A 12,636-nucleotide genomic window follows, 5' to 3' on the forward strand; every position below is an offset into this window, starting at 1 on the left:
CAGGCGTGAGCCACCGTGCTCGGCCCATAAACTTTTATTTTTAAAATAATGTCATGATAAATAATATTGCTTAGGTGTCTTTAATATATTAGTAACATTTCTGTTTTATTGTACATCAACATTTATATTCAAATTAATGGGTGAAGAGTACTCCATTGGACTAGGTATATCGTAATTTAATCTCCTATTATTGGACAACTACATTGTTTCTAAAATTATACTATTACAAGCATTGTTACAGTGAACATTCCTATGACTAAACCTTTGCATACATCTTTTATCTCCCTAGGATATATTTCTAAAACTAGCATTGTTGACTGAAAGTGTAAACACATGTTAAGGTGTTTGCTATATGCCATATTTCCTTTTTAGGAAACTAAGCTACTTTGGATTTCCACCAACACTGTATTCATGTACCCATTTTTCTCTTAACCTAACTTTATTGGTCTTTTTAATTCTTAACAGAGACCAGAACTTTGTAATTCAACATTCATCGTTGTGTAAATTAAACTTCTCCCATTCCTTTCAGAGGGAACCCCTTACCTGGAATCTGGAATCAGCCTCTTCTCTGATGACCCTGAATCTGATCCTTCTGAAGACAAAGCCCCAGAGTCAGCTCATGTTGGCAACATACCATCTTCAACCTCTGCATTGAAAGTTCCCCAATTGAAAGTTGCAGAATCTGCCCAGAGTCCAGCTGCTGCTCATACTACTAATACTGCTGGGTATAATGCAATGGAAGAAAGTGTGAGCAGGGAGAAGCCAGAATTGACAGCTTCAACAGAAAGGGTCAACAAAAGAATGTCCATGGTGGTGTCTGGCCTGACCCCAGAAGAATTTGTGAGTGTATCCATATGTATCTCCCTAATGACTAAGACTTAACAACATTCTGGAAAGAGTTTTATGTAGGTATTGTCAATTAATAACCTAGAGGAAGAAATCTAGGAAACAATCACAGTTCTGTGTAATTTAATTTCGATTACTAATTTCTGAAAATTTAGATCTAGATAAAGCTATAGTGTGGATTATTTTATGTATATTTACTTGAGAAAATAATTATTAAATATTAGTGGAAAAGCTATACTTTGGGTATGATATAGGACTTTCGAATTGGAATTTTCCTTTCTATCTGTAAAAGCAAGTAGGTATAGTTTTATTCCCCAGAAGGCATCTTTTTTTCCCCCTTCTCTCACACGGGTGAATTTACCAGCATATTTAACTAAATTCAGACTGGTTCCAAATGTACTGCCAGATAGTAGCATTTCTCTAGTGTTTGTTTTCATCCTGGCTTGTAAGACTGCCCTGCCACTTCTGCCCTGCAACATCCCTTGCTATTAGGATTTTGGCATCACCTTGGGTCCTTAATGCCAGAAATGGGAATTGCTTCATACTGTGGAAAAATACCCATTAAAATATTAAGACCAGTAAAACCTCGTTTCTGCTTGGGCTATTTGTGGATTTCAGACATCCTGAAAAGTTTACCACCCCTGTAATTAATTGTCATTGTCATCACTTCATAATAAAAATAATTGCATGGCCGGGCATGGTGGCTCAAGCCTGTAATCCCAGCACTTTGGGAGGCTGAGGTGGTCAGATCACCTGAGGTCAGGAGATCAAGACCAGCCTGACCAACATGAAGAAACCCCATCTTTACTAAAAATACACAGTTAGCCGGGCGTGGTGGCACATGCCTATAATCCCAGCTACTCAGGAGGCTGAGGCAGGAGAATTGCTTGAACCCGGGAGGCGGAGGTTGTGGTGAGCCGAGATTGCACCATTGCACTCCAGCCTGGGCAACAAGAGCGAAACTCTGTCACAATAATAAGAAGAAGAATTGCGTGAATATTTCTTTAAAACTATGATGAGATAACATACCAGATTATCAAATGGATTCAGTAGTGGGTGTGCCATTTATTGCACACTGAGAGATGACCAAGTCATTCTGAAATATCTTTATTAATATATCCTTCCTAGGATTTTTCATCCTAACTTCTCCATAGGTAGTTACTTAGCATAACATCTCTGTGGCCAGATGTATCCCACTACTAAAAGGGCAAAGTAAGCTGTGGCTGCCCTGGTAGATACAATGAGTAAGTGCACAGTGATGGCTATAAATGTTTTCATCTCATAATCCCATGTCCGGACCAGCAACTTGCTCTGAAAGCTCTTACCTGTGTCTGTTTCAATGGCTCTTGATCACTTGCCTGCACATCCAGAATTCCTTATTTATTCATTGAAAATTAGCGTTCTTTATCCCTTTGTTTTGCAAGTTCAGCTTTTTAGAGATGGCTAAAATGGTCTAATCTTTCTTGGCAAAGGCAATTCTGAGCTGCAGATTAGACTACAAGTGGCTTGGGTACATGTTGTTTTTAAATAAGCGAAGAGGAAAACTTTGAGCTCTATTCAGACTTGGTGAAGTGTGGTAAATTTATGATGAAAGCTACTGACTGTATTACACATGATTAATTCTGAAGCCCATATTAAGATGATCTTTTCAGCAGTTCAGCATTGCTCTTCTAACTGAACAGTTTCAAGGCTGGGATTTCAGCAATTAATCAGTTCAGAATTGCTAATGATCCTGGCGGAGGGTGGTAGCAAAAGGGGGAGGATGTCATTAGCTTCTCTAGCCTGCCTTTTTTCAGTGCCCTGTGGCAGTATGGAGTGAGGCAACATGAAAGAAAGATGGCCTGACCTTCATGGCAGTATTGTGCAACACGTAAATACTGGTGTGAGTGGCTGTGGCTATGGCTAGTAAATGATGGCCCTTGGTAAACAAAGTTATTTATCAGACAATACCTACCAGCTAGGTCAACTGTGCCCATAATTGATCTGGTTAATTTCTTTTGCTGCCTATTGATTTTTATTTGGTTGATAGATAATAGCTAGAGGACTCTAAATTTCTTTGGGGAAGAATATGAACCCCTTCTAAGCCTTCTTACGAGAGAATTGATCGCTTTTGCACTGACCTTTAGTAACATCCTGATTTCAGTGTTTTGTAACTGTCAGAGGGCTGAGTCTTGGTTTTAAGCCATGTATATCTGTAGCATAACTTTCTGTGTAGGCTAGTTACCTCTCAGCTTATAAAGTGTAGGCTGATAAATTTATAGTACAGTAGAGTGTCACTATGCAAAGAAACTATCTTAGGGAATCAAATGATATCTGCTATTAAAGCAAAATTAATATATATTTTTTCTTTTTTTTTTTTTTTTTTTTAAAGACATGAAATCTCACTGTGTTGCCCAGGCTGGTCTTGGTCTCAGACCCTTGAGCTCAAGCAGTCCTCCCACCTCAGCTTCCCAAAGTGCTGGGATTATAGGCATGAGCTGCCGTGTCTGGCCCAGTATATATATTTTTAAGTTTTAAGTTTTGTGGTACATAGTAGGTTTATAATATTATTTTGAATCCTTAGTTGTAATTTTATGTCTGCTGATGTGTACATAATTTTTATTAAACTATTTATTTGAGACTTCAGGTATCTTTTTTTTTTTTTTGAGACGGAGTCTCACACTCTCGCCCAGGCTAGAGTGCAGTGGTGCCATCTCGGCTTACTGCAAGCTCTGCCTCCTGGGTTCACACCATTCTTCTGCCTCAGCCTCCTGAGTAGCTGAGACTACAGGTGCCCACCACCACGCCTGGCTAATTTTTTGTATTTTTAGTAGAGACAGGGTTTCACCGTGTTAGCCAGGATGGTCTCAATCTCCTGACCTTGTGATCTGCCCGCCTCAGCCTCCCAAAGTGCTGAGATTACAGGCGTGAGCCACCGCGCCCAGCCGAGACTTCAGGTATCTTAGAATTTTTTAAATGTACCCTTTCTGAGAAAAACAGAGACTTAAAGCTAGGATAACTGGTATTCTTTTTTTTTTTTTTTTTTTTTTTTTTTACCTCCAGCCTGGGTGACAGAGCAAGACTCTGTCTAAAAAAAAAAAAAAAAATTCACTTTAAATAGTTCCAGGACACGTGTAGAACGTGCAGGATTGCTACGTAGGTAAACATATGCCATGGTGGGATAACTAGTATTCTGAGCTGTGTGCTAGAGGTAACTCATGATAATGGAATATTTGATTTAATTTCAGATGCTCGTGTACAAGTTTGCCAGAAAACACCACATCACTTTAACTAATCTAATTACTGAAGAGACTACTCATGTTGTTATGAAAACAGGTATACCAAGAACCTTTACAGAATACTTTGCATCTGCTGCATAAAACCACATGAGGCGAGGCACGGTGGCGCATGCCTGTAATCGCAGCACTTTGGGAGGCCGAGGCGGGCAGATCACGAGATTAGGAGATCGAGACCATCCTGGCCAGCATGGTGAAACCCCGTCTCTACTAAAAAATAAAAAAATTAGCTGGGTGTGGTCGCATGCGCCTGTAGTCCCAGCTACTCGTGAGGCTGAGGCAGGAGAATCACTTGAACCGGGGAGATGGAGGTTGCAGTGAGCCGAGATCATGCCACTGCATTCCAGCCTGGCAACAGAGCAAGACTCCGTCTCAAAAAAAAAAAAAAAACCATGAAAAAATAAGAATATTTGTTGAGCATAGCATGGATGATAGTCTTCTAATAGTCAATTACTTTATGAAAGACAAATAATAGTTTTGCTGCTTCCTTACCTCCTTTTGTTTTGGGTTAAGATTTGGAGTGTGGGCCAGGCACGGTGGCTCACACCTGTAATCTCAGCACTTTGGGAGGCCGAGGCGGGTGGATCATCTGGGGTCAGGAGTTCGAGACCAGCCTGGCCAACGTGTTGAAACCCCGTCACTACTAAAAATATAAAAATTAGGTGGGCGTGGTGGCAGGCACCTGTAATCCCAGCTACTCAGGAGGCTGAGGCAGCAGAATCGCTTGAACCCAGGAGGTGGAGGTTGCAGTGACCCAAGATCGCACCATTGCACTCCAGCCTGGGGACAAGAGCGAGATTCTTGTCTCAAAAAAAAAAAAAAAAAGGTTTGGAGGGTGGTGAGCTGAGATAGTCAACTATTAACTCCTATCTACCTGCTGGGACTACACTGGTGGGGTGGAGCCTAAGTCCTAAAACAACAAGTGAGGCAGCTGGACGCGGTGGCTCGCATCAGTAATCCCAGCACTTTGGGAGCCTGAGGCGGGCAGATCACAAGGTCAGGAGTTCGAGACCAGCCTGGCCAATATGGTAAAACCCAGTCTCTACTAAAAATACAAAAATTGACTGGGCGTGGTGGTGTGCACCTGTAATCCCAGCTACTTGGGAGGCTGACACAGAAGAATTGCTTGAACTCTGGAGGCTGAGGTTGCAGTCAGCTGAGATCCTGCCACTGCACTCCAGCCTGGCGACAGAGTGAGACTCTGTCTCAACAACAACAAAAGAAAGAACAAGTGAGGCAAAACCTGGAGACCCCAGCTTCATGTAACACCTAGTTTGAGTATTGTTGAGAGTTTTTCAGGAAAAAAGTCTGATAACAGCTCCGAGATAGTCTTAATATATGAAAAAGCAAAAAAGGGAGGGGACAGATCATTTGTCCTATACCTTTCTCTTTTAAGGTTTTAATTATAACTTGTGTAATACAGGAGACCTCTGGGAGTTTTTAGTTGACTATAAACTAAATCTGAGTACACATTTCAGGGCTGCTAAAAATGCTTATTTGAAACTGGGCCGTATTAACACAAGCAGAGGGTCTGGAGCAAGTGAAGTACAGATCCAGAGCCCCACTGTATTCTCCAATGGAGTGACTGCCTGAAAGATGATGTCAGTTTTAAGCACCGTGCTTGGTTTTTAACATGGTCACTGACAAATTGGGAGTGTTTATCCAGAGGTAGATGGTAAAGATGCAGAAAAGTAACTTGAAATACTGTCTTTTGAAGAAGAAATGAGAAGATTTAAGGAAATAAGACACTGTCTTCAAGTATCTGAAGAACCGTTACCCGGAAGAGAACTGTTACCTGGAACAGGATTAAGACTCACTCATGGGGCTCCAGAAAGCAGACGAGTGCATGGAGGACGCAGAAGATGCAGATTGTGTGGCTCAACTCTAAAATCTTTCTAACAAAATTAGTTCTCTGGATGTGTTCCAGTTCACTTGATGATGATTCTTTTGTTTTTGTTTTTGTTTTTGTTTTTGAGGTGTAGTTTTTCACTCTTGTTGCCCAGGCTGCTGGAGTGCAATGGCACGATCTTGGCTTGCTGCAACCTCCCCCTCCCGGGTTCAAGCGATTCTCCTGCCTCAGCCTCCCGAGTAGCTGGGGTTACAGGCATGCACCACCATACCTAATTTTGTATTTTTAGTAGAGACAGGGTTTTTCCATGTCAGTCAGGCTGGTCTTGGACTCCCGACCTCAGGTGATCCACCTACCTCGGCCTCCCAAAGTGCTGGGATTACAGGTGTGAGCCATCGCGCCTAGCCCATGATGATTCTTTTCACAGAGATACAGGCACTTGAGGAGAGGATCTAAACCCCTTGGACACATTGCCATTGAACTTCTAAGATCTTAGGTTTCCACTTACTCATGAAAATTATACCACAGGGTCAGAGGGTAGTGTTCATTGGACCCAGGTGCCAGAACAAGTTATTACAAACTACTATTTTAGAGAAAAATGTCATTAAAGTTTAAGATACCTTAAGCTATAGGTTTGCATCAAAGTTAATGAAAGGTAAAAAGATGCCAAGCGTGGTGGCTCAGGCCTGTAATCCCAGCGCTTTGGGAGGCCAAGGCGGGCAGATCACGAGGTCAGGAGATCGAGACCATCCTGGCTAACACGGTGAAACCCCATCTCTAGTAAAAATACAAAAAATTAGCCGGGCATGGTGGCGGGCATCTGTAGTCCCAGCTACTCAGGAGGCTGAGGCAGGAGAATGGCATGAACCCAGGAGGCGGAGCTTGCCGTGAGCTGAGATCCAGCCACTGCACTCCAGCCTGAGTGACAGAGCAAGACTGCATCTCAAAAAAAAAAAAAAAAAAATGCAAATCAAATCTAAAGTAGTTCAGTCTTTAAACTCAAAGCCAATACATTTGCTTTGAACTACAAATGAACTGAAGTTTTTAAGTGTAATACATGTTACTAAATCGGCTTTTGTAGCAGTTAAACAAAAAACTTCAAAAATTGTAAGGATTCTGTGAGGGAGCATGGCTGCTGCTGCTGCTGCTTGCAGATAGCCTGCTGTGTTTAGGATTTAGTTAAATACATTTCTCCTGTTTAAAACTAAATGGTCTTTCCTTAGTTTGCTTAGTTCTTCAGAAGGGCCTTTGAAACACTGGGAAATAAACAAGTGATTCTTTAGCTACTGCTTTCTGAAATACTTATATAAAAGCTCTGCACTGTATTCTCCCATCCCTCTCAGGGGAATATTAGAGGGTTAGGACTCCCCAGGTAGACATTCTAGGGGTGAAAATTTGTCATTACATTGACATTTCAGATTTAGGTTTTCAACAATACTGTTTTCTTCTTTCACATATTGCCATCTAGTAATATAGATGTTCTCCGTCCACATTAATCAAAACTATTGACATGGATAATTCCTAATTCCTTGAACACTATAATGGAAATCTATAGCTAGCCTTGGCGTCTAGAAGATGGGTGTTGAGAAGAGGGAGTGGACAGATATTTCCTCTGGTCTTAACTTCATATCAGCCTCCCCTAGACTTCCAAATATCCATACCTGCTGGTTATAATTAGTGGTGTTTTCAGCCTCTGATTCTGTCACCAGGGGTTTTAGAATCATAAATCCAGATTGATCTTGGGAGTGTAAAAAACTGAGGCTCTTTAGCTTCTTAGGACAGCACTTCCTGATTTTGTTTTCAACTTCTAATCCTTTGAGTGTTTTTCATTCTGCAGATGCTGAGTTTGTGTGTGAACGGACACTGAAATATTTTCTAGGAATTGCGGGAGGAAAATGGGTAGTTAGCTATTTCTGTAAGTATAATACTATTTCTCCCCTCTTCCCTTTAACACCTCAGAATTGCATTTTTACACCTAACATTTAACACCTAAGGTTTTTGCTGATGCTGAATCTGACTTACCGAAAGGTCTTTAATTGTAATACTAAACTACCTTTATCTTTAATATCACTTTGTTCAGATAAGCTGGTGATGCTGGGAAAATGGGTCTCTTTTATAACTAATAGGACCTAATCTGCTCCTAGCAATGTTAGCATATGAGCTAGGGATTTATTTAATAGTCGGCAGGAATCCATGTGCAGCAGGCAAACTTATAATGTTTAAATTAAACATCAACTGTGTCTCCAGAAGGAAACTGCTGCTACAAGCCTTATTAAAGGGCTGTGGCTTTAGAGGGAAGGACCTCTCCTCTGTCATTCTTCCTGTGCTCTTTTGTGAATCGCTGACCCCTCTATCTCCGTGAAAAGAGCACGTTCTTCTGCTGTATGTAACCTGTCTTTTCTATGATCTCTTTAGGGGTGACCCAGTCTATTAAAGAAAGAAAAATGCTGAATGAGGTAAGTACTTGATGTTACAAACTAACCAGAGATATTCATTCAGTCATATAGTTAAAAATGTATTTGCTTCCTTCCATCAATGCACCACTTTCCTTAACAATGCACAAATTTTCCATGATAATGAGGATCATCAAGAATTATGCAGGCCCGCACGGTGGCTCATACCTATAATCCCAGCGCTTTGGGAGGCTGAGGCGCTTGGATCACCTGATGTCGGGAGTTCAAGACCAGCCTGACCAACATGGAGAAACCCCGTTTCTACTAAAAATACAAAATTAGCCCGGCTTGGTGGCACATGCCTGTAATTCCAGCTACTCGGGAGGCTGAGGCAGGAGAATCACTTGAACCTGGGAGGCGGGGGTTGCAGTGAGCTGAGATCGCGTCATTGCACTCTAACCTGGGCAACAAGAGCAAAACTCCATCAAAAGAAAAAAAAAATTGGGTGCATTGGCTCATGCCTGTAATCCTAACACTGTGGGAGGCCAAGACAGGCAGATTGCCTGAGCTCAGGAGTTTGAGATCAGCCTGGGCAACATGGTGAAACCCTGTCTCTACTAAAATACAAAAAATTACTCGGCGTGGTGGCATGCGCCTTTAGTTCCAGCTACTCAGGAGGCTGAGGCAGAAGAATCTCTTGAACCCGGGAGGTGGAGGTTGCAATGAGCCAAGATCGTGCCACTGCACTCCAACCTGGCAACAGAGCGAGACTCCGTCTTAAAAAAAAAAAAAATTTTGCAGCGCAAACCAGGATATCCTCTGTTCTCATTTGTTCTAGATTTCAAAAGAAACAGTCCTTTCTTTGGGGAAAAGAGAAAGGAAAAGGAGTTTATAAAAGGAAAGAAAAGATTCATAAGAACAAGAAGTGGGCCCACTTGCATATACCTTTGTAGAAAACTGTTCACTGTTGTTGAAGAAAAGCTCTTCGTATTAATATGCAGTCCAGATGCAGTGGCTCACACTTATAATCTCAGCCCTTTGGGAGGCTGAGACAGAAAGATTACTTGAGGCCAGGAGTTTGAAACCAGCCTGGGCAACATAGTGAGACTCTGTCTCCACAAAATTTTATTTTAATTAGCCGGGCATGGCAGTGTGCTTCTGTAGTCTTAGCTACTGAGGAAGCTAAGCCAGAAGAATCACTTGAGCCCAGAAGTTCAAGGCTGCAGTGAGCTATGATCATACCATTGCACTCTTGCACTTGCACAGAGCAAGACTCTGTCTCTTAAAAAAAAAAAAAGTGTGTGTGTGCATATGCATATATACATATATACATGCAAATGTATCTGTTTATAATTCAGATTGCTTCAAAAAGATGTTGCACTTTATGATACTGAGAACAGTGAGAAGTAAATAAGATAGAGTGTAGGAGGAGGAATAATTTCAGAACAGCCATCTGAGAACTTCTGTGACAACAGATCAGGCAAAATGAAATGTGAAAGTAATTTTATAGGCCAGGCGTGGTGGCTCATGCCTATAATCCCAGCACTTTGAGTGGCCAAGGCAGGTGGATCACTTGAGGTCAGGAGTTCGAGACCAGCCTGGTCAACATGGTGAAACCTTGTCTCTACTAAAAACACAAAAAAATTAGTCGAGCGTGGTGGCATGTGCCTGTAATCCTAGCTGCTGGGGAGGCTGAGGCAGGAGAATCACTTGAACCTGGGAGGCGGAGGTTGCAGTGAGCCTAGATTGCGCCACTGCACTCCAGCCTGTGAGACAGAATGAGACCCTGTCTTAAAAAAAAAAAAAAAAAAGTAATTTTATAAACTATTGTGCACAATTCGATGTATTCATAATTAATTAAATGATTATTTTTGTTGGTTTTAACTTTTATTCAGTGGCTATTTATTGGGAGCCTACTGTGTTCTGGGCACTAGGAATGCAACAGTAAATAAGACTAACCAAGTCCCTGGTAGGATTCAGGTTCTGTCGAGGGGAGATACACAATAAAGATGAATTTAAGATAACAATAAATGCTATGGAGAAATATACAGAACAGTGGAATAGTATTAGCTGTCAAAGGTTGTTGATTACTTTTGTTTAAGGAGGCCAGGGAAAGCCTTTCTGAAAAAATTGAGCTGAGACCTAAATAACAAGAAATAATTGTCCTTGAAAAATGGAGGGAATGCATCTTATAGGCAGAGGAATAGCAAACATAAAGGTCTTGAGGTAATAATGAGTGTGGTTTTTTGATTTCTGTATTTTGTTTTTTTTGAGATGGTGTCTCCCTCTATCCCCCAGGCTGGAGTGCAGTGGCACAATCTTGGCTCACTGCAAACTCTGTCTCCTGGGTTCAAGCAATTCTCCTGCCTTGGCCTCCTGAGTAGCTGGTATTACAGGCACGCGTGCTACCACACCCGACTAGTTTTTATTTTTAGTAGAGATGGGGTTTTACCACGTTGGTCAGGCTGGTCTCAAACTCCTGAACTCAAGTGATCCACCCACCTCAACCTCCCAAAGTGCTGGGATCACAGGTGTGAGCCACCGTGCCCAGCCAGAGCTTGGTTTATTTTTTAAAAGATAGGCCAATGTTGGTCGTGTGTGGTGGCTCATGCCTATAATCCCAGCACTTTGGGAAGCCAAGGCAGGCAAATCACTTGAGGTCAGGAGTTCGAGACCAGCCTGGCCAACACGGTGAAACCCCATCTCTACTAAAAATACAAAAAACTAGCATGGTGTGGTGGTGTGTGCCTGTAATCCCAGTGCCTGTAATCCCAGCTACTCCGGAGGCTGAGGCAGGAGAATCACTTGAACCGAAAGGTAGGAGTTACAGTGAGCCGAGATCGCATCACTGCACTCCAGCCTGAACGACAGAGCAAGGCTCCTATCTCAAGAAATAATAATGATAAAAGGTTCGGGCACAGTGGCTCACACCTGTAATTCCAGCACTCTGGGAGGCCGAGGCAGGCAGATCCCCTGAGGTCAGGAGTTTGAGACCAGCCTGGCCAACGTGGCAAAACCCCATCTCTACTAAAAAAATGCAAAAATTAGCTGGGCACGGCTGGGTGTGGTGGCTCATGCCTGTAATCCCAGCACTTTGGGAGGCCAAGGCGGACAGATCACTGAGGTAGAAACCCTGTCTCTACTAAAAATACAAAAATTTGCCCAGCGTGGTGGCGCGTGCCTCTAATCCCAGCTACACGGGAGGCTGAGACAAGAGAATCACTTCAACCCGGGAGGTGGAGGTTGTGGTGAGCTGAGATCGCACCATTGCACTCCAGCCTGGGCAACAAGAGTGAAACTCCATCTCAAAAACAAAAAAAAAAAATTAGCTGGGAATGGTGGCATGTGCCTGTAATCACAGCTACTTGGGAGGCTGGGGCAGGAGAATCGCTTGAACCCAGGAGGCGGAGATTGCAGTGAGCTGAGATTGCGCCACTGCACTCCAGGCTGGGCAAAAGAGCAAGACTCCGTCTCAAAAATAATAATAATAATAATAATAGGCCAGTGTAGCTGGAGTAATTTGCAAATTATGTGTGGAGGCAGAGATTACACAAGGAATGGGAGAAGGTCATAGATGAGGGCCAGATCACATAGTATTTGGTGGTAAGGAATTCAGATTTTATCCTTGTGGTAATTGGTGGTGTGGAGATGGTTAAAAACAAGGTTGGTTTGGGATGGGTTTGAAGAGAGGACTTGCTAATGGATTAAATTTGGAGGATAAGGTAAAGAGAAATTGAAGGAGTGACACTTGGGTTTTGGCTTGAACAATAGATCTTGTTAGTAATATTAAATTAGATGAAGAAGGCATGGTAGGGAATATAGGGGAGTGGGAAAGGCAGGAAGCAGGAATGGAACCAGGAACTCTGTTTTAGATGTGAGAATTTGTTGTTGTTGTTGTTGTTGTTGTTGTTGTTGTTGTTGTTGTTGTTGTTGTTGTGACAGCATCTCGTTCTGTTGCCCAGGCTAGAGTGCATGGAGTGCGGTAGCACGATCTCAGCTCACTCCAACCTCCGCCTCCCGGTTCAAGTGATTTTCCTGCCTCAGCCTCCCGAGTAGCTGGGATTACAGGCACCTGCCACAATGCCTGGCTAATACTTGTATTTTTAGTAGAGATGGGGTTTTACCATTTTGGCCAGGCTGGTCTTAAACTCCTGACCTCAGGTAATCCACCCACCTTGGCCTCCCAAAGTGCTGGGATTGCAGGTGTGAGCCACTGTGCCCGGCCAGATGCATGAATTTTGAGATGTATACTAGACTTCTAGATAGAGAAGTT

At 42.6% G+C, this 12,636-nt stretch overlaps 1 protein-coding gene across 51 annotated transcripts in view; it reads left to right on the top strand.

Annotated features, from left to right (window-relative positions):
* BRCA1 (BRCA1 DNA repair associated) overlaps positions 1-12,636 on the top strand; it is an 80,802-nt gene that overhangs the window by 53,362 nt on the left and 14,804 nt on the right. For all 51 annotated transcript variants that reach the window (XM_054669720.2, XM_054669724.2, XM_054669726.2 and 48 more), the window contains 4 exon segments: positions 530-840; positions 4,074-4,161; positions 7,808-7,885; positions 8,386-8,426. In XM_054669720.2, coding sequence (XP_054525695.1) covers positions 530-840; positions 4,074-4,161; positions 7,808-7,885; positions 8,386-8,426 — 518 coding nt within the window.

Source organism: Pan troglodytes, chromosome 19 (genome assembly GCF_028858775.2).
Source record: "Pan troglodytes isolate AG18354 chromosome 19, NHGRI_mPanTro3-v2.0_pri, whole genome shotgun sequence".
NCBI lineage: Eukaryota > Metazoa > Chordata > Mammalia > Primates > Hominidae > Pan > Pan troglodytes.